The sequence below is a fragment of the Oryctolagus cuniculus genome, chromosome 15, assembly GCF_964237555.1.
Source record: "Oryctolagus cuniculus chromosome 15, mOryCun1.1, whole genome shotgun sequence".
NCBI lineage: Eukaryota > Metazoa > Chordata > Mammalia > Lagomorpha > Leporidae > Oryctolagus > Oryctolagus cuniculus.
This window is the reverse complement of record NC_091446.1, coordinates 62186098-62209351: the sequence shown is the minus strand read 5'-3', so window position 1 is coordinate 62209351 and position 23254 is coordinate 62186098. Positions and strand designations below refer to the sequence as shown.

At 59.9% G+C, this 23254-nt stretch overlaps 1 protein-coding gene across 6 annotated transcripts in view; it reads right to left on the bottom strand.

The window, feature by feature from the left end:
- Positions 1–23254, bottom strand: part of ADAMTS14 (ADAM metallopeptidase with thrombospondin type 1 motif 14) — an 83551-nt gene that overhangs the window by 6000 nt on the left and 54297 nt on the right. For 3 of the 6 annotated variants that reach the window (XM_051823819.2, XM_051823814.2, XM_051823815.2), the window contains exons 5-19: positions 22090–22173; positions 21315–21471; positions 19717–19822; positions 18108–18251; positions 16822–16954; positions 14480–14593; positions 12407–12555; positions 10542–10717; positions 8386–8519; positions 8000–8123; positions 7005–7085; positions 5130–5293; positions 3223–3391; positions 2652–2784; positions 660–867 (exon numbers count right to left, since the gene is read on the bottom strand). In XM_051823819.2, the coding sequence (XP_051679779.1) occupies positions 660–867; positions 2652–2784; positions 3223–3391; positions 5130–5293; positions 7005–7085; positions 8000–8123; positions 8386–8519; positions 10542–10717; positions 12407–12555; positions 14480–14593; positions 16822–16954; positions 18108–18251; positions 19717–19822; positions 21315–21471; positions 22090–22173 (2076 nt within the window). The remainder of the gene's footprint in view (positions 1–659; positions 868–2651; positions 2785–3222; positions 3392–5129; positions 5294–7004; positions 7086–7999; positions 8124–8385; positions 8520–10541; positions 10718–12406; positions 12556–14479; positions 14594–16821; positions 16955–18107; positions 18252–19716; positions 19823–21314; positions 21472–22089; positions 22174–23254) is intronic. The other 3 variants (XM_051823817.2, XM_051823818.2, XM_051823816.2) reach the window with 2 other exon arrangements.

The window sequence follows — 23254 nt, the reverse complement described above, 5'->3', positions numbered from 1 at the left end:
AAGCCTTCCGCTGCTCTTCAAGTTAACACAAACTCCTCACACAGCCCTGCAGTGCTGGCTCCCCGTCCATCCTTGCAACGCTGCCCTGCAGCCCCTGCCCCTTCATTAAACTCCCAGGCCACTGTCCATTTGGTTTCTGAAATGCTGTGACACTGTTCCAGCCAGCTGCGAGACCAGCTCACCCCGCAGGTCTCAGCTTCAGACACCTCCTCTGAGAAGCCCTCCCCCTTGACTAAGCCCCGCCTTGATCACATGACCCTGATTACTCCCCATAATCTGGAGCAGCGTCTGCGATTGGTTGCTTTTCTGTTAGGTCTCCCTTGCTGGGCTGGGAGCTCGCGGAGGACAGAGCTGCCTCGCACTTCTAGGACAAAGCCTCGCCATGTAGCTGGCGCTCAGCAAGTATTCTTGAACGCACAAATGTGCTTGAGCTTCCTCCCCTGGGACATGGGACATTAACACACCCTCCTAGCGCTGGGTGAAGCTTCAGGGACACAGCACAGAGCCACGGGAGCTCTGACTTCGTTCTGAGAAAAAACGGAGCAGGAAGCTCTGTGCCCTCAGGGAGTGCCACTGAATTTCTCAGACCGTTCCCCCACCCCCACCCCCCACAGCCCCAGCTGCTCCCCAACCCCTCCCACCTCCGGAGGACAACTCACCTGAGACCAGGCTCCTGTCCGCCACTGGGCAGGGCAGGGCACACGCAGGCAGGGCCGCCGGGCCTCAGGCCGCTCGCCGGGGCAGGCTTTGGCGGGCATGGCCTTGCGGGTGCTGTTGGAGACCACCAGCAGGCACTGCACCCCCCGAGTCTGCACCCCCAGCTTCCCGCAGCTCCGGCTGCAGGCGCCCCATGCCTCTGTCACCCACCTGGAAATGAACAGAAGGGGAGGTGGGATGGAGGGGATACTTCCTCCCAGGGCCGCCTCCCACCCCCAGAAGAGCTGCAGGCTGCAGTCAGAGTGGGCTTTGCCTGGCTATGGGCCTCACTTGGGGAGTCACTGTTCTCCCCAGCTGCCCCTCATCCGAAAGCAAGTGCAAAGCGTTCTACGTCCTGGCTCCCAGAGTGACCGTGGGTGGGCTCTCAGTGCCTCGCAGCCTCAGCTACCCCACCTTCATACTGGGGGTGTTTGCACGCTCCTTACATAGCTGAGGGCCTACCACACAGAGGCACTGCCCTGGGTGCTGGATTCAGCCTCGCACACAAGAGATCAAAGCCCGGCTTTGGTATTCAGCACTTCTCCTGTGGGCTCCCACGACCATCGCGATCACTGTGATCACCCACAGGGCCATGGCACTCAGTCTCCGTGGGCGGCCACAGAGCGCCCTGCAGCAGCACCGTGATGCACTGCTCATCTGGGGTCAGCCCAGAGCAGAACCACTCTGATGGGAATGGGGTGGGGCAGCCCCAGCTCCTCATCCCCCTAGGCTCCCGGGGACATCTTTGAATGAGCCGAGTTTCCAGCTAAGTCAACCTCTTCATTTAAAAATCAGGACATAATCCCAAGCCAGGGTGAGAATGACCTGCCAGGATCTCAGGCAGAACCAACCCTGTGTCTTCCATGATCAAACAGTTGTGCAGAAAGCAGGCTGGGTGACAGCAAAGGAACAGACAGAAGGGAAGCCGAGGGGGCTGCGATGATGCTGCTGTCCTACGCAGGACAGGGGCTGGGCACAGCGAGGCCGCAGCAGGCTCTCGCCCTGGCCCGGACCACATCTGGCCCTGGGGCTCCCCTGTCTGCAAGGGGAGGAGCTGCTCTTAGTCAGGGAGGCCCCGCCAGCACCGAGGTTCAACCAGTGAGGACCCCAGGGGAAGCAGGAGGACAGAGGCCCTCTGGGGTTCCACCCTCAACCCTGCCTGGGGGACCAGGGAAGCTGGGAGGGGCTTGTGGACACCACGGGGCTGTTCTGCGATGGCTCAGAGACCTGACCGTGAACCTCCTTCCATCACAGCTCTCTCCCCTCCTACACGTAACCCCAAGAACACGACCTTGTGCTTGAAAGTGCCTGTGTCCTCCGGCCAGGGAGGCCCACTCAGGGGCTACTAGATCATGGCCGAGTCCCTGGACTCCTGATGGCCAGGCAGAGGGGAGGCGCCTCTGGGAACCGGAGCCAGGAAGCACTGAAGTGCACTTCAGCTCCACAGGCCCTGCTGGGTCACTGAGGGGAGGTCTCCACACTGGCCCTCAGCCTCCCCGTCTGAGAAGGAACGGCTGGAGATGCACGCAGCAGAAGCGACGTCCTTCTCCTGGAAGTGGAAGCTACTGCTCCAGAGGCCCCAGGGAGAACGGACAGGCCAGGCAGCTGGCGCTGTCTCACGCTGGAGCACTCACGTGGGCTGGGAGCGCTCACGTGGTCTGGGAGTGCTCATGTGGGCTGGGAGCGCTCACGTGGTCTGGGAGTGCTCATGTGGGCTGGGAGCACTCAAGTGGGCTGGGAGTGCTCATGTGGGCTGGGAGCACTCAAGTGGGCTGGGAGTGCGCATGTGGGCTGGGAGCACTCAAGTGGGCTGGGAGTGCGCATGTGGGATGGGAGCACTCACGCAAGCAGGGAGCACTCACTGGGCTGGGAGCACTCACGTGAGCAGGGAGCACTCACATGGGCTGGGAGCACTCACATGGGCTGGGAGCACTCACTGGGCTGGGAGGACTCACGTGGGCTGGGAGCAGGGCCGCAGGTTGCAGCCCCGGCGGATGGGCTTGGGCCTCTTCCTGTGGTCGCACAGGTGTTGCTGCACCATGTGGTGGTCCTGTCTGCGGCGGCAGCCGTACTTGGTGAACTGGATACCTGTGGGGCGGACAGGCTGTGGTGGGCCTGGTGTGGCCAGCACCGCCCCCCCCCATCCCCCTGCCTGGGCCAAGGCCTCAGGACAGCACCCACTGCAGAGCCTGGAAGACAAACCTCACCCTCTTCTCTCCACCTCTGCACAGTCCCTGAGCACCTTCCTTTCTCAGCCCTGATAACCTGACATGGAAGTGGCCTGGGCGGCTGCTTCTCCCACATCCAGGGAGCTCTCAGAGGGCAGCTGCCCGGCCCGGACACTGCTCAAGCAGCCTCCTTAGCCCTGAGCCCCATCCCAAAGACCCTGCCCAGGATGCTCTTCCACACATCAGAAATCATGGGGACACCGAGGCAGGAGCAGGCACACACTGAATGGAGACAACACCAGCCCCCACCCTCCTCTCCTTCCCAGAGCCCCTGGGGTGCTGCCAGGAGAGCCAGTACCTCCTCCACAGGTCTTGGAGCAGGCGGACCAGCTCTTGAGCGCCCACTCGTAGGAGTGCGTCTCCTCCAGGAGCACATTATTGTTCCCTATCAGGGGCAGCAGGTCCTCATGAATGACGTACTTGTAGGCCAGGCTGCTGCGGGGGCCGCCCTCCGCGGCGGGTAGCACCTGAGAGCAGATGAGGGAATGAAAATGTGAGCAAGGCCAGCATGAGAAAGAGGGGTGTGAGGTTGGCGCAGAGCAGGCAACACTAGGAGGCGGCGGGCAGGGGCGCCAGGCGTGGCCTGGGGGCATCAGACTGATGGGCCTGTGGCTCAGCACCTGCAGGGTGCATGCCCACTCCAGAGCCCACAGCAGCCTGTGCGCCAGGGAAGGGCTTCCCACTCACAGACCCGGGCTCTGACGCGGGCAGCGCCGTGTGCATCCACGCACCCGCACCCGCACCACCCAACTCGAGAAGGTGGTCAGCAGGCAGAGTCTGGACACGAGGCCCTCACCGGACGCAATTTGCAGTATTTCTCCCACTCTGTGGGTGGTCTGCTCACTTCCTTGATGATGCCCTTGGATGCACACTTTCAATTTTGATGAGGTTCAGTTTTTTTTCCCTGTTTCTTATGCTTTTGGTGCCATAACTCAGAATCTAAGGTCACAAAGACTCATCCCTCTGTTTTCTTCCAGGACACCTGTGGCCTTCGCCCTGAGATTTAGGCCTTTGAACTAGTGTGAGTTCCTATTTCTGTCTGAAGTCCTGGGGGGATGGAGAGCCACCTTCATTCTCCTGCCCTTAGATCTCCAGTTGTCCCAGCACCTTTGTTTGTTTTCCCCTTGAATGGCCTTGATACCCTTGCTGAAAATCAGCAGGCCACAGACAAGAGGGCGACACATGTTGTATTAGATTAATAAGTACGCTGACAGTGATCGGCCAGAGAGCTCATTCCACAGATCCCGCCCAATGGGTGAGGGTGGCACTGGGAACAAAGTCTGCCCCAGGCCGTGCTGCCACCAGCTGGAACTGAGGGCAGGTGGACACAGCACCTCAGGGCCTGTCTGGGCTGCTGAGTTAACAATCCTTGCCCTACAAGGCCTGGCTGGAGACGGTTCCCATCCAGGATGGTGGCCCCACCTCCTCTCAGGAGACAGCACCAGGGAGTCAGCTGCATTAAGAACCTGAAGGGCCGGCGCCGCGGTGCACTAGGCTAATCCTCTGCCTAGCGGCGCTGGCACACCGGGTTCTAGTCCCGGTTGGGGCGCCGGATTCTGTTCCGGTTGCCCCTCTTCCAGGCCAGCTCTCTGCTGTGGCCAGAGAGTGCAGTGGAGGATGGCCCAGGTGCTTGGGCCCTGCACCCCATGGGAGACCAGGAAAAGCACCTGGCTCCTGGCTCCTGCCATCGGATCAGCGCGGTGCGCCGGCCACAGCGCGCTGGCCGCGGCGGCCATTGGAGGGTGAACCAACGGCAAAAGGAAGACCTTTCTCTCTGTCTCTCTCTCTCACTGTCCACTCTGCCTGTCAAAAAATAAAATAAAAAAATAAAATAAAATAAAAGAACCTGAAGAAGCCACTCCTGGACCCGTCGTGGACCCTGCCATGATGCCCACCAATGCTGGCTGGTGGCAGGATAACTGGGGAGCCAGCCCTGCCCCACACCCATCTCCAACCCCCTATGAAGGAGCACAGACTCCCTGCGTGTGGCCCCTGGGGGTTGCCAGCCAGGAGCCACCCCTGCTCCCTCAGCAGCTTTTAAGCACAAGGGAAGAGCAAAAGCCAGGCCTTACCAGGCTCCTGAGGACCTAGGGGTGGGCGCTCTGCACCAGGCCTGTGTCAACCCATTGTGGACACACTGAGTGAGGCATGGGGGGGGGCAGGAGTGGGAGGGTGGCAGAGGCCACCACCCACAGTGGGACGCACCAGCACGGCGATGGCTTCGGGCAGGGGCCCGCTGGTTTTGAGGCTTTCCTTGGCGTCTTCCACCGAGTGCTCCCACTCCAGGCCCAGCGCGATGAAGGTCCGGCTCGGGGCCGTCTTGCCCTTGGGGTTGAGGATGAAGTTTCCCGTGACCTGGCTCTTTACCGCTGGCCGGGGGTAGCAGGGAGAAGGTCACAGAGATTCCTGCTCCCCTCCAGGGTTCAGTGAGTGTGACGGTCAAGGCCTTCAGTGGGGCCCCTCGGGTAGACATCTAGTCAGGATATCTACCTGCCACCCCTCCCCACTGGGTCCTCCCCCGACAGGTCTGCGCACTGCCCCCACCCATACCCCCACCCACACACTGGCCCTGCCCAAACCCTCGTGCACTCACTCCTCCTACTCTCACTGCCTTCGCTTCCCTTCTTCTGCCCAGAGCTATGGCTCCACACAAGGCCACCCCCAGTACAGGAAGCCGTCCTCAATCACCCAGCCCGGCGGGCATCGTAAGCTGGTGGGGCCGGCCTCTGTCATATGTCGAGGTGATGTTGCAGCCCACCTGCCCCCACTTGCGGGGTCTGAACACAGACACTTGGGGGAGAATGTAGCCACACCTAACACGTGAGAAGCTGCCTGCTGCCCGCTGCCCATGCCTGCCAGGATCCTGCTCCCAACATTGTGCATGGCTTGGTAATTGAGAGAACCACAGGCCACGCAGCGCACCCCAGAGAAGGGTGCAGTTCCGTGAGTTTTTAGTGTCTTAAACCGTCACCAGAACACGTTCATCACCACAACAGAAACCCAGTACTCATCAGCAGTCCTGCCCACCTCCTCCCACAGCCCGGGGCCCAGCGCGTCTACTTCCTCTGCCTCTGCAGACTGGCCTTCTCTGGACATTTTCATGTCTTTGCCCATTCCGTGTCAGCAAAAACAAAACACACAAAACCACCCCTGACATGTTGCTCTTCATTTGCATCTGTGATTTACTTGGGGGTTCTAATTGTTACTCAGCCTTGCCTTCACTGTTGGCAAGGGTAGATATCTCAGTGACTGTGTCTGGGTCTCATAACAACGATTTAAAAGCCTATGTGGTAGACTGCACAAATGACTATGAATTCCTCCTATCCCTGCACGTGACTCTTCTCCCAGCTGGAGGTCATCTGTTTTCCTACCCCTTGAATCTGGACTTGGCCATGTGACTGGGTCCAATGGGACACTGGGAGACACACTGCAAGTAGAGACTGGAAAAGCATTTGCATGCTGGGGCTTGCCCTCTCTTGCCACTCCTGGGGACCAAGTGACCAACACCGTGTGACTAATCTCAGGGTACCCTGTTGGGGCAGGGTCTGTCACCCTTAAGAACCTCAGGTGGCAGCTGGTATCAACCACCTGATGTGAGTGAGGCCATCCTAGACTAACCAGCACTAAACAGACCCACAGCTGATGGCATCTACCTGAGTCCATCCAGGCAGAGCAGAAGAACCACCCAGCTGAGCCCAGCCCAAGCTGATGACACACACAACTGTGAGCTCATGAATAATGTTTGTTTGGAGCCACTAAGTTTTGGGGTAGAAATGCTTGTTAGGGAGCTGATTGATAAACTCTGAAAATGGTTTTCCTTTGAAAGCCATCTACACACCCAAGGAAGTATTCCTAGTGGTTGCTCTGGGAGAAGAAAAATGCCCTGGGAGGCGGAGATGGTAGGGGGACTCTTCTAGCCAGGGAGTGGGTTACCCATTCAACATCCACTTAGAAATACAGGAGCAGGGGGTCCTCTTCCCAACATTCAAGCTTCTGAACTTCTTCTGGCACTAGAATTCTCCCCCAAACCCGAGGGCACAGCTGGGGCCCGGCTGCCCCTTGCAGCACCCCGGCACTCACCGATGCCATGGGGGTTCTTCTCCAGCCCCTCAATCAGGATGTGCCTGGCGCCGGCTGGGATCTGTACTTGCTTGAGATCTGCTGCCACAAGAGAGACCCAGAAACACAGTGGGCGCCCTGAGCTGGTGGCCCCACAGCCCGGTACCCACATCTCCCACTGGGACCCAGGAACATCCCATCAGATCCCGGAACTCTCTGAACCTCTGCTTCCTCATCTGTAAAATGGCGGTGGGGCATTCTCAGGGAGCAAGGAGGATCACTTGGGGGCTTCAAGCACCCCATAAGGGGCCACTGCAGGAGTGGGAGGCACTCTAACTTCCTGCCTTCTCACCTCTCCTGTTCCACTCCTCTTTGCTCCTCTGACTGCCCCTCCCCGCTTGTGTCTCACACCTTCAGCCACAGGAGGGATTTAGATGACACAGGTCACGAAGCCCCTACATGGCCGTTCTGGGCTCTCCCAATCCAAGGCCTGGAAACAAGCCTGGCTCACAGTCACCAACCTTCCCCCCAGAAATGAAAGGCAAGGCCAAGCTGTAGCAGTCCCAAAGAAGAAGCAGATCCAGCTCACACTACAGTGTAAAGGGCTGGTATCTGGTCATTTTCCACGGCAAGTATGGGCAGACTGGAGGTGGAAGGGGAATCAAGGAACTCAGAGATGCCAGACGTTCATACAAGGGGGTGCCACAGGTTTAAAAAGCGAAAGGTGGGAAAGGAGAGAGGGACAGTGCAGCCTTGGCCACGCCTGCAGGCCTGTCTGACGCACAGCCCTGGGGCCAGAGAGATGGCTGAGCTCCCAGCACAACCCACTGCCAAGCAGGAAGACACTCCTGGGAGCTGCTGGGCCCCCAACTGGGCAGCAGCATGCCCGGGAGCTGGCGAGACCTAGTGCAGCTCCCCGCTCACCAGCCCCAGCGGCTCCGGAAGCTCTCCTGCTCCCACCCTGCGGCACAGTGCACAAGGAGGGAGGGGGCGGTCCCTGCCCCAGCCCCACTCACCTGCCTGCTTGGAGGCCTTGCCCAGCGTCCCCTTCACAGTCCTGCAATGGGAGTTGTCGCCACCACAGACTCCACACTTGTCATCCGCTTTCATGGACCCCACTTCCTTGTCACAGCCGACAGGCTGAAGCCAGAGGTAAGGTCAGAGAGAGGAGGCATCTCCCACCCCACCCCCCACCACTACTCCCCAGGCCAGCAGCCCCTGGCTCCCTTCCAGTCTGCAGACCCCAGCCACACATCCCCGGGCAGCGTTCAGAGGGAGACTGGGCACATGACCTGGAGAGTCTGAAACCTGCGTGGGGTGGGGGTGGGGGTGGAAGGCGATGCTTATCTTCCCAGGGAGAAGGAGGGGCCCGCAGTGGGTGGCAGCCCGTGGGGCCACCTACCACACACTCGCCACGAGCGCAGACGCTGTACGGGTCCCGGTAGCTGCAGCGAGTGCCATCGTGCACCACCTGGTTCATGAACACCACGTCCCCCGTGTCCTCTGACTGGCAGATCAGCTCACACTTCTGGGAGTCTGTGGGGAGACGGGCCATGCTGAGCCCCAGGTGCCTCAGAGAAAGCGGCTGGCCGGGGAAGACATCAGCACCAGGGCCCTCTGGGAGAGGTCTGGGGGCGGGGCAGCAGCTAAGACGTGGACATCCCTATCTCATGCAGGAGTCCTGGCTCCGCTTCCAGCTCTGGCTTCCTGCTGATGCACCACACCCTGGGAGGCAGCAGGCCGCAGCACAAGTACTGGCGACCCTGCCTCTCACATGGGCAATCCAGACTGGGTTCTGCGCTCCTAGCTGCAGCCTGGCCCAGCCCTGATTGTTGTGGAACTTTGGGGACATGAACCAGTGGATAAAAGATCTCTCTTTCTCTTTACCTGTCTTTCAAATAAATAAACACAAATAAAAATTATTTTAAAGAAATGAAATCCCTGCTGTCCACTTACAGATCAGCTGTATGACCTTGGGCAAATGACTTGACCAATCTAAGCTTCAGCTCCCCATTTTACAGTCCATAATCAGAAAAATGGCTCTTCAGTTATCGATTAAAATCAAGCAATAAAATAATAATAATAAGCTGTCAGTTAATGCTTACTACACACCACATATTTCTGAAACGCTTAACACACTCTGCTGTGCAATTTTGAACACTTTGCGTGAATTAACTCAATTAACCTCTCAATACCCGCAGGAGGTAGGGTCTCATATGGCAGAGGAGGGAACCAAGGATTGGAGAGGCTAAGGGACTTGCTCAAGGCCACACAGCCACATGGGAAGAGGTTCAGTTCAGCCCAGATTCTCACCCAAGCAGTGGGCTGGAGTCTGCTCTGAGCTCTGCAACTTTCCCAGGCACAAGTGTGTGAACATGTGTGAACGTGTGTGAGCACCACAGGCTGGTGCAGCAGGCGGAGCAGAGCAGTGAGCTGTGTGTGCATCTGAGTAGGGCGGGCCGGGGTGGGGGAGAGGTCCTTTATGGTGTGACGACAAAAAGTTCCCTCTCTGGGCTGTGGATGTCCTAAGAAGGAGGCTCCAGAGGACACATAAACACTCGCTGTGCTTCTCAGAAAAAGCGAGGTCGGGGGCTTAGCTGACTTCCTGGAATTTATCCGAAAGTCCTGGGAGAAGCTGGTGTCCAGCTGCCCATGGGCCTCGGGGCTCCTCCCCGCCTCGCGCTGTGGCTGCTGGCTTGGTTTCTCAACGGAGCTGGAAGGCTCCAGAGCAAGCCCTGGCCACAGCCCACACCTAAGGACCCTGCTGGGCTCCCAGGACACCTGGCGACTTCCTGCCTGCAGCACCCGGACGCACCAGCACCTCGCCCCATTCCCGCCAGCACCTGGGCCACCTCTCTAGAACCCAGCGGATTCTGACTGGGGCACCAGGGCAGGCAGGCGTCCGGCAGCCATGGAGCCGGGCGACGGTGTCAAGGGAGCAGCAAGCTCCCCGGAGTGGGAGGAAGACATTCCCCAGCACTGGCAGGCTTCCAAGGCCCCTCCAACATAAAGATCCGATGATTCCAACCATGAGCAGGGAGCCCAGGGGCCTGGGGCCACGCCTCACTCGGGGGAGGAAAGGTGGTTCTCAGGGCAGCTGTCTGGGGCTGCAGGCTGTGTGGTAGGGAGTGAGGGGCCATAGAGGGGCCGGGGAAAGGCTGGTGGGCGAGGGGAGGACTTGAACACTGGAAAACACTTTGTCGCTTTGTCCCCCCTTCCCTGGCTTCTCCAGCAGCCAACACCGCTGCCAGGCTCGGTGGCACCTTTGGGGAAGGACTCCACCCCAAGTCACTCTCCTGGCACCTGCCAGAAAACTCCTGTAAGTAGACACATCGGGGATGACCTTGATGGGGCTGTAGCCTCAGAGGTATGCCGGGCATAGACCTGCAAGCCAGCTGACTACAGTGCCCCTTTTGGCACCGCTACTGTCCCTCTAGCTAGATGGTAGGCTTCAAGGCTTGGAGGCCCTGCCAGGGAGCAGAGCCCATGGCCGTGGCAGACATCCAAGGACCGGGCGGGTGGAAGGTTGAGGGGAGACAGGCAGCGGGGTCTGCTCACCATCATCAGGCTCGTAGGGGAGCCAGCTGTGCCTGGCATTCTGGTGGACGTAGTAGGAGTTGCGTTTGGCGCACTGCTGGGCCCGGAAGTCCTCGTGGGGCCCTGGGCACTCCTGGCTGTTGCAGACCTGGTACTCGAACATGGGCCCAGAGCATGGGCGGCCTCCATAGGCTGGGCTGGGCAGGCACAGAGAGAGCCGGTGAAACTTGCTGGCTGGGAAGGCTGGGGAGGGCCAGGCTTCCCCACGACCACCGGGAGCAGCAGAAGCATCACAAAGGGCTCTGCTAACTCCTAAGCTAGAGTGACCGCAGTGCGCGGCTGCTGAGTGCAGAGCTTCGGGATCCCTCTTCCTCCCTGACTGCTCCAGCCTTCAGGCATAGATGCCACTGTGGGAGAGAGACAGACAGACAGACAGACCGGGGACTGACTACCCTCTCCAGCTGGCTGGAAGCCTCATCAGTCTTACTCAGCTCTGCACATTCCCTCGCCCGCTGCACACGGGGCCTAGGGTGCAGCAGGTGCTCCACGAATGACCCCTGCACTCATGCCCACGTCCCCTGCCACGTAATGTCGTAATCAGCTCAGTGCTAAAAGAAAGCTGCCTTTGCAATCAGAAGAGCTGGCTTCCAAGTCCTGACCAGGCAAGCTCGGTCAAGTCACTCAGCTTTGCTGGGTCTTAATTCCCCCCTTGAAAACAAGGGACAATTTTATAGTCCTCCTATTGTGTCTGTGAAGAATAAGAAAAGATACTTTAAAGCAATCTGTAAGCTCCTCTCAGATAAGTGAAGAGGATTCTGTTAGCTAAGGCCATGGATACAAAGTGTCCCTGTGCGAAAGGCTGGCACCCTGCTCACAGAACTTCCTGGAAAATTACATGGGCTTAGGCACCCGTGTGCTTGCTCCCCTAGCACAGAGGAAGTGCTCCATACGCTGCAGCAGCAATTTTAACAGCAGCGGTCATCTACCAAGTGCTGAATCTGCCAAGAGCACACCCAGCATATCATTTCAGCCTCAGAAAAGCAAGAGTCACTGTTGCAAAGCTCAATAAATGGTAGCTTTGATCCAGGGGATGACTGTCAGTCGTGATTGCACAGGGGCTCGTCAGGGTGGGTACCAGAGGGCCGTGCATCCCTCCAGCTGTGCTGTATCCCCAACAGGTGGAAGCCATGGGCAGTCAGTCCCTTCGGGTTCACATCTGTAAAAGCCAACGCTTCCGCAGGCAGTGAGCTGCCCAGCCCTGGAGGCAAGAGCAGGATGTGAAGGACCAACCCTGAGGATGCTGGAGTCACCGCAGCCCTGCGATCACACCACCTGGTGCCACAGAGGGTCGGGTGAGGCCCTCTCCCTGGGGAGGGTCCTGAGGCCACCTGATCCCCCACAGCAGCCTCCCCCAGACCCCGCTGCGCATGAGGCTGTCCTCAGCAAGCTGCATCAGCTTGGGAGAGGGGCAGGGGCCTTCGGGGCTCAGAAGTTCCAAAACTACAGAGTAGGGGAGGGGATGTTACAGAGAGGGTGAGAAGGGAGAAACAGACATTTGACATTTGGCGGGGTAGGGAGGACCGAGGTCATCACAGAGCGCTGTGGAACTGGAAGGATCGCGGCCCACCCCACCACTCAGGGGAAGCTTCTACACATGAGAACTTGAGAATCACTAATTTGGACACACTCACAGGGGTCAGACCCAATGGGCTATTAGCAAACACAGGCAGGAGTGCCGTGCCTGCAGCAATGTGGGACCAGCATTCATTAAAATGCACCTGCTACCCTTAGGTGGGTTGAGCAGAAGCCCTACTCTCCCACACCCTGTCTCCCCAGGCCCTCCTCCCTGGGCCCCTGCCCTTCCCACCCCAGCCAAGCACACTCACGGGGGGTTGTCGCAGCTCCGGCTGCGGGATCGCACCCCGCCCCCACATGACCGTGAACAGGACCCAAACTTGGTCCAGGAGCTCCAGCCTCCGTCCTGGCCGTAAGTCTGCTCGGGAGACTTCCAGACGCAGTGACCCTTGAAGCACCACTAGGGGGAGTAAAGGGCACGAGATCACCACGGGCCACTGCAGCGGAGCCCTCCATGGAGGGTGCAGAAGCGGCCATACGGTGCAGCTGGTGGGCACCACGGGAGAGCCCGGAGAACAAGACGCTAACAGCCTGAGCCTGGAATCCCACCTCTGCCGTGCGCCGAGCACCCTCAGCTGCACAGTGTGGGTGACGGCACCTGCCCATGGCATTTTATGTGACAAGGCTGGGGACAAAGCCCTCCAGAGATGCCAGATATGATCACCAGGGAGAACAAATCTGCAGTGACCTGTTTCGTCACCCTGGGAGAAACAAGGGCTGACAGGGAGAGAAGACACCGTCTCCCCACCCTGTCTACAGCTGACCTTGGCTTGTATTTGTACGGCGTTTCAGGGACCATCAGCAGGCAAGCCAGTTGCACAGGAGGTCCGTCCATGCAGCAGGCGTGTCCGGGTTTAAATCCCCACTTGGCCATTCCCAGCCCTGCGTGTGTGGCGGGGGTGGGGGTTCTGCTCCACCTTGCTGTGCACTCATCTGTTAAAACTATGCTAAGAACCCAAGGCAGCAACGCCTACAGAGACCCCAGCACAGGGCCAGGCGCTGGAAGGGCTCAGCTGCCGGGAACTCCCTCGCCTCTTCCTGGAGGCACCAAGCAGGAGCCAGCAGAGCTCCCGGGTCTTCCTCCAGAGACGCACTCGATGGTTCTCAACCCTGGGCTCACTCAGCTGCCGGGCTCAGCATCTCCAGAGGCAGCGACTTTGTGAGAAGCTGTGGGAAGGCATAATTCACATGCCTAGAAATCACTCGCTTCGAGTGTACGACCCCACACAGTTTCACAAATTCAGAGTTGTGCAACCATCACCACCGTCCATGGTCAGAGCATTCTCTCTCCCCTGAGGACGCCCTCTGCCTGGCCACAGCCCCTCCCTAGCCCAGGCTGGGGATTTTGAAAGCTCCCACAAGACAGCAGCAGGTAGCCAAAACCAAGAACCATGGATCAACTGTCCTGTGAAACTGTGACCGGGAGAGCTTGGAATGATGAAAATACCTGGGAAAACCGAGGTGAAGGAAACACCTGGAGCAGGTATAACCGGACTCTGCGAGGACAGCCTGCAGGTGTGGAGCCCACAGGGCCTGGGCAGAGCCGTGGGTTGCCCACGTGAAGCGACAAACCCGGGGGATGCTCAGCATGGCAGATGTGGAGGGGGAGAGCCTGGCGAGGGTACAGGACCCCAGGCAGGTCATGGGGTAGTGCGTTATGGCTGGACTCAAGCAGACACTGAGTCTCTTCCCACCCCGCATCTTCCCAGCACTCCCGGTCACTCTGACCTGGCCCAGCATCTCCAGAGTAGCCCTGGGAAGGGCAGGATGCTTGGCCAGGGCTCAGCAGGGCCAGAGAAGTTCAACCAAGGGCCCGAGGTCACCACACAGTGATCAAGGTCAAGGTCGGCATAGAGCAGAAGCAGCTTTCACACCCCCACTGAGCATTCCCAGACCTAGCCCCCAGGTCACCTGCCCAAAGGGGGCCTGACACTCACACAGGCATGAGGAGCAAATATGGCAGGAAACACGTGTATGTGAAGGAGGATCAGAGACAGCATGGAGTGGGCAGCAGGAGTCAGACCCTGGAGTCTTCCCTATCTTTCTTCTCCCTGTGTCCCCAACACATTTATTAACCTGTTGGGGCCCCGTTCTTCTCATCTGTAAAATGGGAGTAAACCCTCCTGCTGACAGGTCTGTGAGCTCACAGTGTACTCAGCCAACTGTAGAGGCTGAGGGCTGTGGTGTGCGAGAGAACCCGGGTGTTCCCGGGAGACCCCTCACACGTCAGTGGGAACACTGAGTGCCTCCCCCACTGCCCCCCACATGGCAGGGCATGCTGGACGACCCACGCCCCAGGAAGGCCACTCCTGCCACCCACCTACCTTTCCCGGTGCGCAGTCGGTCCCATCCAGTGGGGGCCCCTTCTTGGTCTTGCAGAAGTAGGGGTTGTCGGGGTGGCTGCACCACAGCTGCCTGCAGGGCTCAAAGGTCCTGAACTGCGTGGCAAGGGGACAGGGTCACTGGGCTGGACTGGAGGGGACAGGGTCACCAGGCTGGACTGGAGGGGACAGGGTCACCGGGCTGGACTGGAGGGGCAGGGTCACTGGGCTGGACTGGAGGGGACAGGGTCACTGGGCTGGACTGGAGGGGCAGGGTCTCCAGGCTTGACTGGAGGGGACAGGGTCACCGGGCTGGACTGGAGGGTCAGGGTCTCCAGGCTGGACTGGAGGGGACAGGGTCACTGGGCTGGACTGGAGGGGACAGGGTCACCAGGCTGGACTGGAGGGGACAGGGTCACCGGGCTGGACTGGAGGGGCAGGGTCTCCAGGCTGGACTGGAGGGGACAGGGTCTCCGGGCTGGACTGGAGGGGACAGGGTCACCAGGCTGGACTGGAGGGGACAGGGTCACCGGGCTGGACAGGAGGGGTAGGGTCACCAGGCTGGACTGGAGGGGACAGGGTCTCCGGGCTGGACTGGAGGGGACAGGGTCACCGGGCTGGACTGGAGGGGACAGGGTCTCCAGGCTGGACTGGAGGGGACAGGGTCACCGGGCTGGACTGGAGGGGACAGGGTCACCAGGCTGGACTGGAGGGGCAGGGTCACCAGGCTGGACTGGAGGGGACAGGGTCACTGGGCTGGACTGGAGGGGACAGGGTCACTGGGCTGGACTGGAGGGGACAGGGTCACCAGGCTGGACTGGAGGGGACAGGGTCACCGGGCTGGACTGGAGGGGCAGGGTCTCCAGGCTGGACTGGAGGGGACAGGGTCACTGGGCTGGACTGGAGGGGACAGGGTCACCAGGCTGGACTGGAGGGGACAGGGTCACCAGGCTGGACTGGAGGGGCAGGGTCTCCAGGCTGGACTGGAGGGGCAGGGGCACTGGGCTGGACTGGAGGGGACAGGGTCACCAGGCTGGACTGGAGGGGACAGGGTCACCAGGCTGGACTGGAGGGGGCAGGGTCTCCAGGCTGGACTGGAGGGGCAGGGGCACTGGGCTGGACTGGAGGGGACAGGGTCACCAGGCTGGACTGGAGGGGACAGGGTCACTGGGCTGGACAGGAGGGGCAGGGTCTCCAGGCTGGACAGGAGGGGCAGAGGCACTGGGCTGGACTGGAGGGCCAGGGTCACTGGGCTGGACTGGCTCCGTTGTGGCCCTGCATCTACAGGCTAAGGGCCTCGATGGAGCTGGGTGGGGAGGGTGTACTGGAACCCAGGATGCAAAAAAGGCAGAACCCCACATATCCTCAGGCTGTACCCCAACTGCCAGAGGCCTCCAGGGACCCCTGTCTCCTGACTGAGAAGGGGCCCAGCCCAGCCCACACATTTCCCTGACCCACGAAGCCCCTGTCCTCTCCCTGGGCCTCCTTCCTCGCCCTTGCAGAAACCACTGTCACTGGGCTAGGACTTCTCTAGGGTTTGGGCTCCAGGAAGGACTGGGCCCTGTGCACATGGGTGCACAGCAGAGCCCAGACAAGGATGGCACTCCCAGCCCCTGTGACCTGGATGCCCACAGGCCAGAGGTTGGCAGCAGCGTTCTCCCAGACTGTCCAGGAATGCCTGGTCCCCTCACTATTCTCTCCCATCACTCCCTGCCTCCAGCAGCCCCAAAGACAGTCTCTGGTTATGCACATCCTATGCCCTGTTCCTCCACCCCAAAGCAGGGCTTTGTTGGAGCACGGGCCCCAGTGCAGCCTGGACAGGGGAAGGGGCCACATACAGGGGCCTCTCGTGGTAGCAGCAGGCCCTCCTGCTCTGAGGAGGATGGGAAGAGAGCTGTTCTCTCCTCCCAGAGCCTGTCCCTGCCCTGGCCTCGGCCTGGGCCATCCGCAGCTGTCAGGATCTCTCCTGGGCAGCTGGAGCTGATCTGGAAGGGGGGACAGGGCTATGCTCCCTGTCTCTACGTCCTCAGGGGCATGGACAGCGTACAGGCACAAGAGGCAGGGATCAGCCAAGCCCTTTGGGTCGAGCAGCATCCTTCACAGAGAAGCTGCCAGGCAGCCAGCCCGGCCAGGACCCCCTTCCCACCTTTCCCAAGGCCACTGCACACACCTATCCCCCACAGATGAACTTGGCAGGCCCTGTTCACCTGGCATCCCCCATGGTGGCGGGCTCTAAGTGGGTCTGCAGGCCCATCCCCAGACCCACTTGCTGGCTGGGTGGGCGGGCATCCTGTGAACGAACAGCCTGGCATGCCTGGCTGGGCAGAGGCTGGGTGGGTACTCACCGCCAAGCACGTCTGGTACCCACTGCCGAATTCGAAGCGGCACTGCTCGTCCATTGGGTAGTTAATCCCAGGCAGCTCCGGGGGCTGGGGCCAGGTGGGTTCAAAGGGGTCGTCGAGGAGGCAGTCGTAGGAGCTGCCAGCACAGACCAGGGAGGTGAGGCAGGCCAAGGGCAGGAAGCCCCAGACTCCCCTGCCTGGGGGCTGGACATTTGAATGGGCACAGAGGGCCAGCAGGAATCTGAACTCTGTGCCCTGTACTTGGAGCTGTCTCTTCCTGTGCTTGCTTCCACCAGTGAGAGCAGGCAGGGGTGGGGGCAGTGGGACTGGGGTTAGGTACTCTGCAGATAGCTGGCTGGGGGTCTGCTTTGCCCACAATTCAGGGATACACTATGATCAAGGTTAAGAGTTGGCTTGTATGTTTGTGGCATAACAAGTAAAGCTGCTGCCTGTGATGTCGGCATTCTATGTGGGTGCTGGTTCAAGTCCTGGCTGCACCACGTCTGGTCCAGCTCCCTACTAATGGCCTGCAAAAGCAGTGGAAAACAGCCCAAGTGCATGGGCCCCTGCCACTTACATGGGAGACCTGGCTCCTAGCTTCAGCCTGGCACTGTACCAGCAGTTGCAGCCATCTGGGGAGTGAACCAGCAGATGGAAGCTCTCTTTCTCTCTGTCTCTTCCTCTCTCTGTAACTCTGACTTTCAAGATGAATAAATAAATCTTTAATAATAATAATGATAAGAGTTGACTTATGGACAGTGTGAAGCTCCTTCTGCACTGGGGGAAGAAGGGAAGTCCACCTACCAGGCAGGACACCCGCAGGCGCCCTGGCCAGCTGCTGCACAGGGTTGGTCTGCCTCCACCTGCCCCATGCAAATCCACTCTGACCCCCATTCTTGGGCCTTGGGTTCCAGAGTCAAACACTCATCATATAGTTATCCCTGGAGACACAGGAGCTGACCAGCCAAGCCAAGAATCGAGTGTGTGTGGCTTGAGCCAAGACTGGGGTTAAGGGAAGGGACGGGAAGCGAGCACCCTCCTGCCCCTTCTCTGTGGCCCTGGGGGACAGGGATACCCCAGCCCCCATGCTGTGGCTCCTGGCCTTCAGCAAGTGCTCAGTGAATCCATTCCCCCAGCAGATTCTAAGTCAGCACCAGGGCGTCTGTGCTCTTACTGAGTACCTGGGCCTGCTTATGAACACGAGGCCTACCCCCTTGGGGGCACCTGGGGGGCAGAAGAGTCAGGTGAAGCGGGGCTGCGGGTGGCAAGGGCACATGCGGGGGACCTACGGGAGGTAGCGGCTCAGCTCCAGCTTGCTGCAGCGGGACCAGTGGAAGCGGTGGAAGGAGGCCTGCACCAGCGGGGCCATGACACTGCCCAGGCTGGTCTCATCTGCGCAGTCATTCCCCTGCCCGTCATGCTCCATGCCGAGCCTGGAGGGCGGGGGGAACAGAGGGAGCCCTGAGTCACACTTAGAAGGCTGCCCCTGGGACACAGGCAGGTGGGCCCCGGATGGGAGACCCTGCCCTGATAGGGAATCCAGGGTGTGCCTCCTGGGCCAGTTTCCCCACCCTTCTCCCTGCAAGGCCATGGGGCGGAAGCAGCCCCCAGTGAGGTCAGGTTCATTCCATTTGCAAGGCTTTGTCCCACTGTTCTCTCCTCCCGGACATCTGCCCCCTCCTCAAACCCCATCCACGTCTTCACAGCTTCCAAGGCCAGTCTGAGCCTTGCTCATGCTCCAAGACCCCAGCTTTCCCTGGGCTGGCCAGAGCAGACACCTGCCCCAGCATTAACAACACGTGACACACACTGTCTCCTAGACCAATGGGAGCAAGGGGCGGGTCTCCCTCAACTCGATTCAGCCTCATGCATTGAGCCCCTCTGAAGCCTCTCAAGACCCCATGGGACTAGCGCTAAGCTAGCTCTTCATGGTGGCACCTGCCATGACGGCTAGCACCTAACAGTTCTCTCCTCACCAGTAGCATTGAATGCCAAAGTCCAGCACTTCTACTTCTTAAATACTCCCACTAGACAGACTCGGGGACCCTGAGCTCAGCCATATCTCTCCAAGGTCAGGGATCTCGGCCTTTATAGGAAGACAAATGCCTGGCTCCAGAGTACTTGGAACCATGGCTTCCCGGGCAGGAAGGGACCCCAGAGGTTTCCCTGGTGTTGGCCTGCATGTTGCAGATGGGGAAACAGACCCCAGGAGAGGAGCACAGCTGGGATAGAATCCTACAGGGCCGATGGCATCCCTTAGCCTGGCCTCTGTGGGCAGACAAGGCTGGGGGCATGGCCGTGGTCTGTCACCGGACAGTGGCCCATCTAGGTTCCCATCTAGCACGTGGCTTCTCAGGGGCTCCTCTGTCCAGTTCTGCACTGAAGCCCCACCCTGGGCCACAGTGGGTGCTCAGGAAACATGACTGAATGAATGGGCAAATGTGCTGTAAACAGAATCCAAACCCGAGGATGCCAGTCCCTGCCTGGCCCTGGTGCGCCTGCTTAGGATGGGCTCGGGTCAGCCCTCCAGTGAGTGCCAAGTGCTGGAATGGGCTGGGCCTTGAGGTGTGGATGGGATGGAGGGAAGCCAGGGAAGGAGACCACCCAGAGGGCAGGCCCCGCCCTACGGCAGGGACAGTGTCACTGACCCACCCTTCTGCTCTCCGTGGTTCAGGGCAGAGCCCTAACTGTCACAGGCCTCTTGGCACCACCCCCCAACACTTCAGGGCAGGGTCTCCCGCCAGGTACTGTTCTCCCAGCTCGGTTGTTATCTCCCAGGACAATGGGACTGGAGGCTGGACCTGGACACAGCCTCCCCCTCATAGACCTCGCCAGAGCTCATAGCACAGCCCATAGCACAGAGCTGCCAGTCCTGCCCACCTTCCTGGCACCACTTACACGTGGCCAGTCTCGTGGGCCACCACGAAGGCGGAGGAGAAGCCATCCTCATGGCTGAGAGCACAGCTTCTCAGGGGGTGGCACATGCCGGTGACAGGTGCATACCCTGGTGGGGAGAGGAAGAGAGTGCGGAAGGAGAAGTCATGGGCAGGTGAGGTGGTCCCGGTCTGGTCAGCGCGGGGGGCCGTGGGGGAAGAAGGCTCCCTAAGCCCCACCCACAGCCCAGCAAACCCAGGGCCCAGCTGCCCTTGCATGAGGCTTGGTGGCCTCCCTCCTGGCTCCAGGCTTTCCCAGCCTCCCCCTGAACAAGGCAGTAAGATTTCTAGGCAGGACCCGAGGCTGTGCACTCGACCTCCATGCTGCCTCCCCTAGTCCTGCAGTCAGTCAGTCATCAATCACGTTGGGAGGGCTTTCTACATGTTTGGGATGGGGGGTCAGGAGTGGCCCTGTCTTAGACACTGGGGTAGGGGGACAGAGGAGAATCAGACCCACCCCCAACGTGGCCCACAGCCGCTACAGGAGATCCAACTTAGCAGACAGACGGGTGATGAGCATAGGGGGTGTGGGCCTCGAGGGCCAGAGTTCAGGGAGCAATGTAGGGTACAGGGGTGATCTGGAGGAGGGGGACAGGAATGGCTTCAGCTGAGGGGGTGGAGAGGGACCTAGAAACAACTGATGGGGGCAGCAGATTGGGCTGGAGGACAGGACTCGCGGGAGGTGGGGACACAGGTGAGGTGCAGGCGAGCCACATGGGAACGGGCAGGACAGCCAGGCTGGACCAGAGCAGCAAGGGCAGCAGCCACTGTGTGCACAGCGCAGCAGGGTGCAAGGCCTGGGTGCTGAGGGGCCCAGGCACAGGCTGGGAACGTTGCTGGGCTGGGGAAGACCCCTGAGGCGGAAGTGACAATGGAGGGGACTAATCATCCGGCCTTAATGCTGACTGAAGGGGGAAGTGGGCTTTTAGTCCACAGCCGGTGGAGAAGTGCCATGAGCGGCTGCAGTGGGAAGGCGGTCTCGCGGCCTCTGTTGTTCTAGAGGTCTGGGATCTGCTCTAAGTGTGGTGCAATTACACGCAGGAGCCTGTGTGAGTGTGTGTGTGTGTGTGTGTGGACAGTGTGTCTCTTGTGTCTATAGTACTGTCCTTTTCACACACGTTTCTGGCTGCATGTGTGCATCTGTGCGTGCAGTGTCTGGGTATATGTGCATGTCTGTACTTTCACGGCAGTGTGTGTCTGTGTGTGCACAAAAACCATACCTGGGATTTCAGCGCCCTTTGGGTAGGCAGGGCTGGCTGACTCGTTTCCAGCATTCCACCAGAAACAAGTAGGAAGCCTCAAGCAGTCAGTTCTGGGGCAGTAGGTACAGGATCCAGGGTGTGCCCACTCATAGCCCTCTGCAGGCTCCATGGAGACAGGAGGCACCAAGTCGGGCCCTTTTCTTGCCCTGTTCCCCACAAAACTATTCCGAAGCTTGCTTACTTGTCACAGATCTGGTCCTCCCTGTGTCCCTGGAGAGAGCTCATCCATTTCCAGGCCCTGCCCTGAGCCTCTGCCTCGACCCCACCAGCTGCACACACCTGGCCACGGCAAATACAGTACCTTGCATACCTGAGGGCCCAAAGTTCTGCCGGGTGAGGAAGATCATGTGGTCGTGGTGCTCAGCATGGCCGGGGTCCTGGCGCTGCTGGGAGTGAGCCCAGCGACACACCTGCTCCAGGCTACGTGCAGGGTTCCCACGCTCGATCAGGCTCAGGGACTGCGGGAGCAGCAGAGCAGCTGGGTCAGAGCCCGGGACGCAGCAGGCCTCTCTCCTCCCAATACAGGTAGAAGGGAACACCGAGGCCGGGGGGCTACAGGGTCCGCCCACTCAGCAGCTGCTGGCACGTCTCCCTCCCCCATGCCAGGGCATGTGTCATTGGAAAAACCTGATGCACGATGACCTCACAGGGTAGGTGCTGCTCCGAGCGTTTCCCCCATACTTCCCATTCCCTGTCTTACAGAATCTCTACTTGGAGGAAGGTCAGTTGTCGCCTGCCTCCCCCCAGAGGAGAATGAGTGGCAGGTCTAAGACTGCAGAGCCCAGGCGCGAGGGCTGGACCACAGCAGGCTGTGTCTCTGCAGCCGCCCATCCAGGAGCCCCAGTCTTCTCATCCGTCCCTCAAGGAGAGGGGTCTCTGAGCACAAGGATGCAAGCTCTCAGCTTCTCCCTGAGGCCGTGCTCACTGCCTCCAAACACCTATACCACTGCGGCCAGGGTCTCTTGGCCTCAGGGTCGTGATCCTGGATGCTGGTCCCTCCAGGTCACCCCATGACTGCTCCCATACTCTGGCCCCACAGCCCATCCCCCTCCAACCATGACAAGCCAGGTGCGTACCTGTCGGTAGCCGACCATGACCAGGCGGACAAGAGCGATGTTCACGTGGGTCCCCAGTGACTCATCGTGGTAAATCTCGTCCACCTACGAGGAGCCGAGAGCGCGGTGTGAGAGCCAGCTACACGCCGGGTCCTGTGCCAGGCACCCAACATACCCCAGTTGCACCTTCACCATGACCTTCTCTTAGCCCTGCTGCTGAGGTGGAAGAGAGGCGCGAGGCCATGTAGCGAACCAGCTACAGAGCTGGGATTCAAATCCTGGGCTGCAGCTCAGTCCCAACCTCAGGTCTTTCCACAAAGCTGGAGTATGGGGCAGCCTGATCCCAGAGCCAGCAAGACAGAGGCTCATCTTTGCACATTTCTGAAGAGCACCCTCCAGAAATGTCCCCCGGCCCAGGGACCCCCGCGAACGCTGCTTGCCCTAACATCTGTGTGCCTTTCCACATGCCACAGGCCTGGGGAGGCAGCACCAGGCTTCTCTGCAGGGCAAATGGCTTGGACCAGCAGCATCAACATCACTGGGAGCCTGTTGGAGATGCAGAGTCTTGCGCCCCACCCCAGGCCTCCTGCAGCACCAGAACCTCGTTTGTGCCAGATCCCAGGTGCTTCCCAGGCACAGCCAGCGTGAGGGGCATTGCTCCCTCAGGGCTGGGGTCTGTGGGCAGAGCCTCACACAGCTCATGCAGATCCACTCTCCTGTGGGCCAGGAAGCCTCCGAGCAGTGGCCAAGGCCTCGTGTCCACCTTCAGGCCAGGGAGCTGCTCCCTACTGAGGATGCCCTGGTCCCCTGCACTGTCCCACTACACACTCCAGCTTTTTTTATTCTAAATAACTTTTCCCCTCTAAGTATAAAACATTTCACCATAAAACAAAATTGAGGGGCCAGTGCTGTGGCTCCGCAGGTTAAAGCCCCAGCCTGCAGTACTGGCATCCCATATGGGCACAGTTCGAGTCCTGGCTGTTCCACTTCCGATCCAGCTCCCTGCTAATGCACCTGCAAAAGCAGCGGAAGATGACCCAAGTGGTTGGGCCCCTGAACCCACGTGGGAGACCCAGAAGAAGCTCCTAGCTCCTGGCTTTGGCCTGGCATAGGCCTGTCTGTCACAGCCATTTGGGGAGTGAACCAGCAGATGCAAGATCTCTCTCTGTGTCTCTCCTTCTCTCCC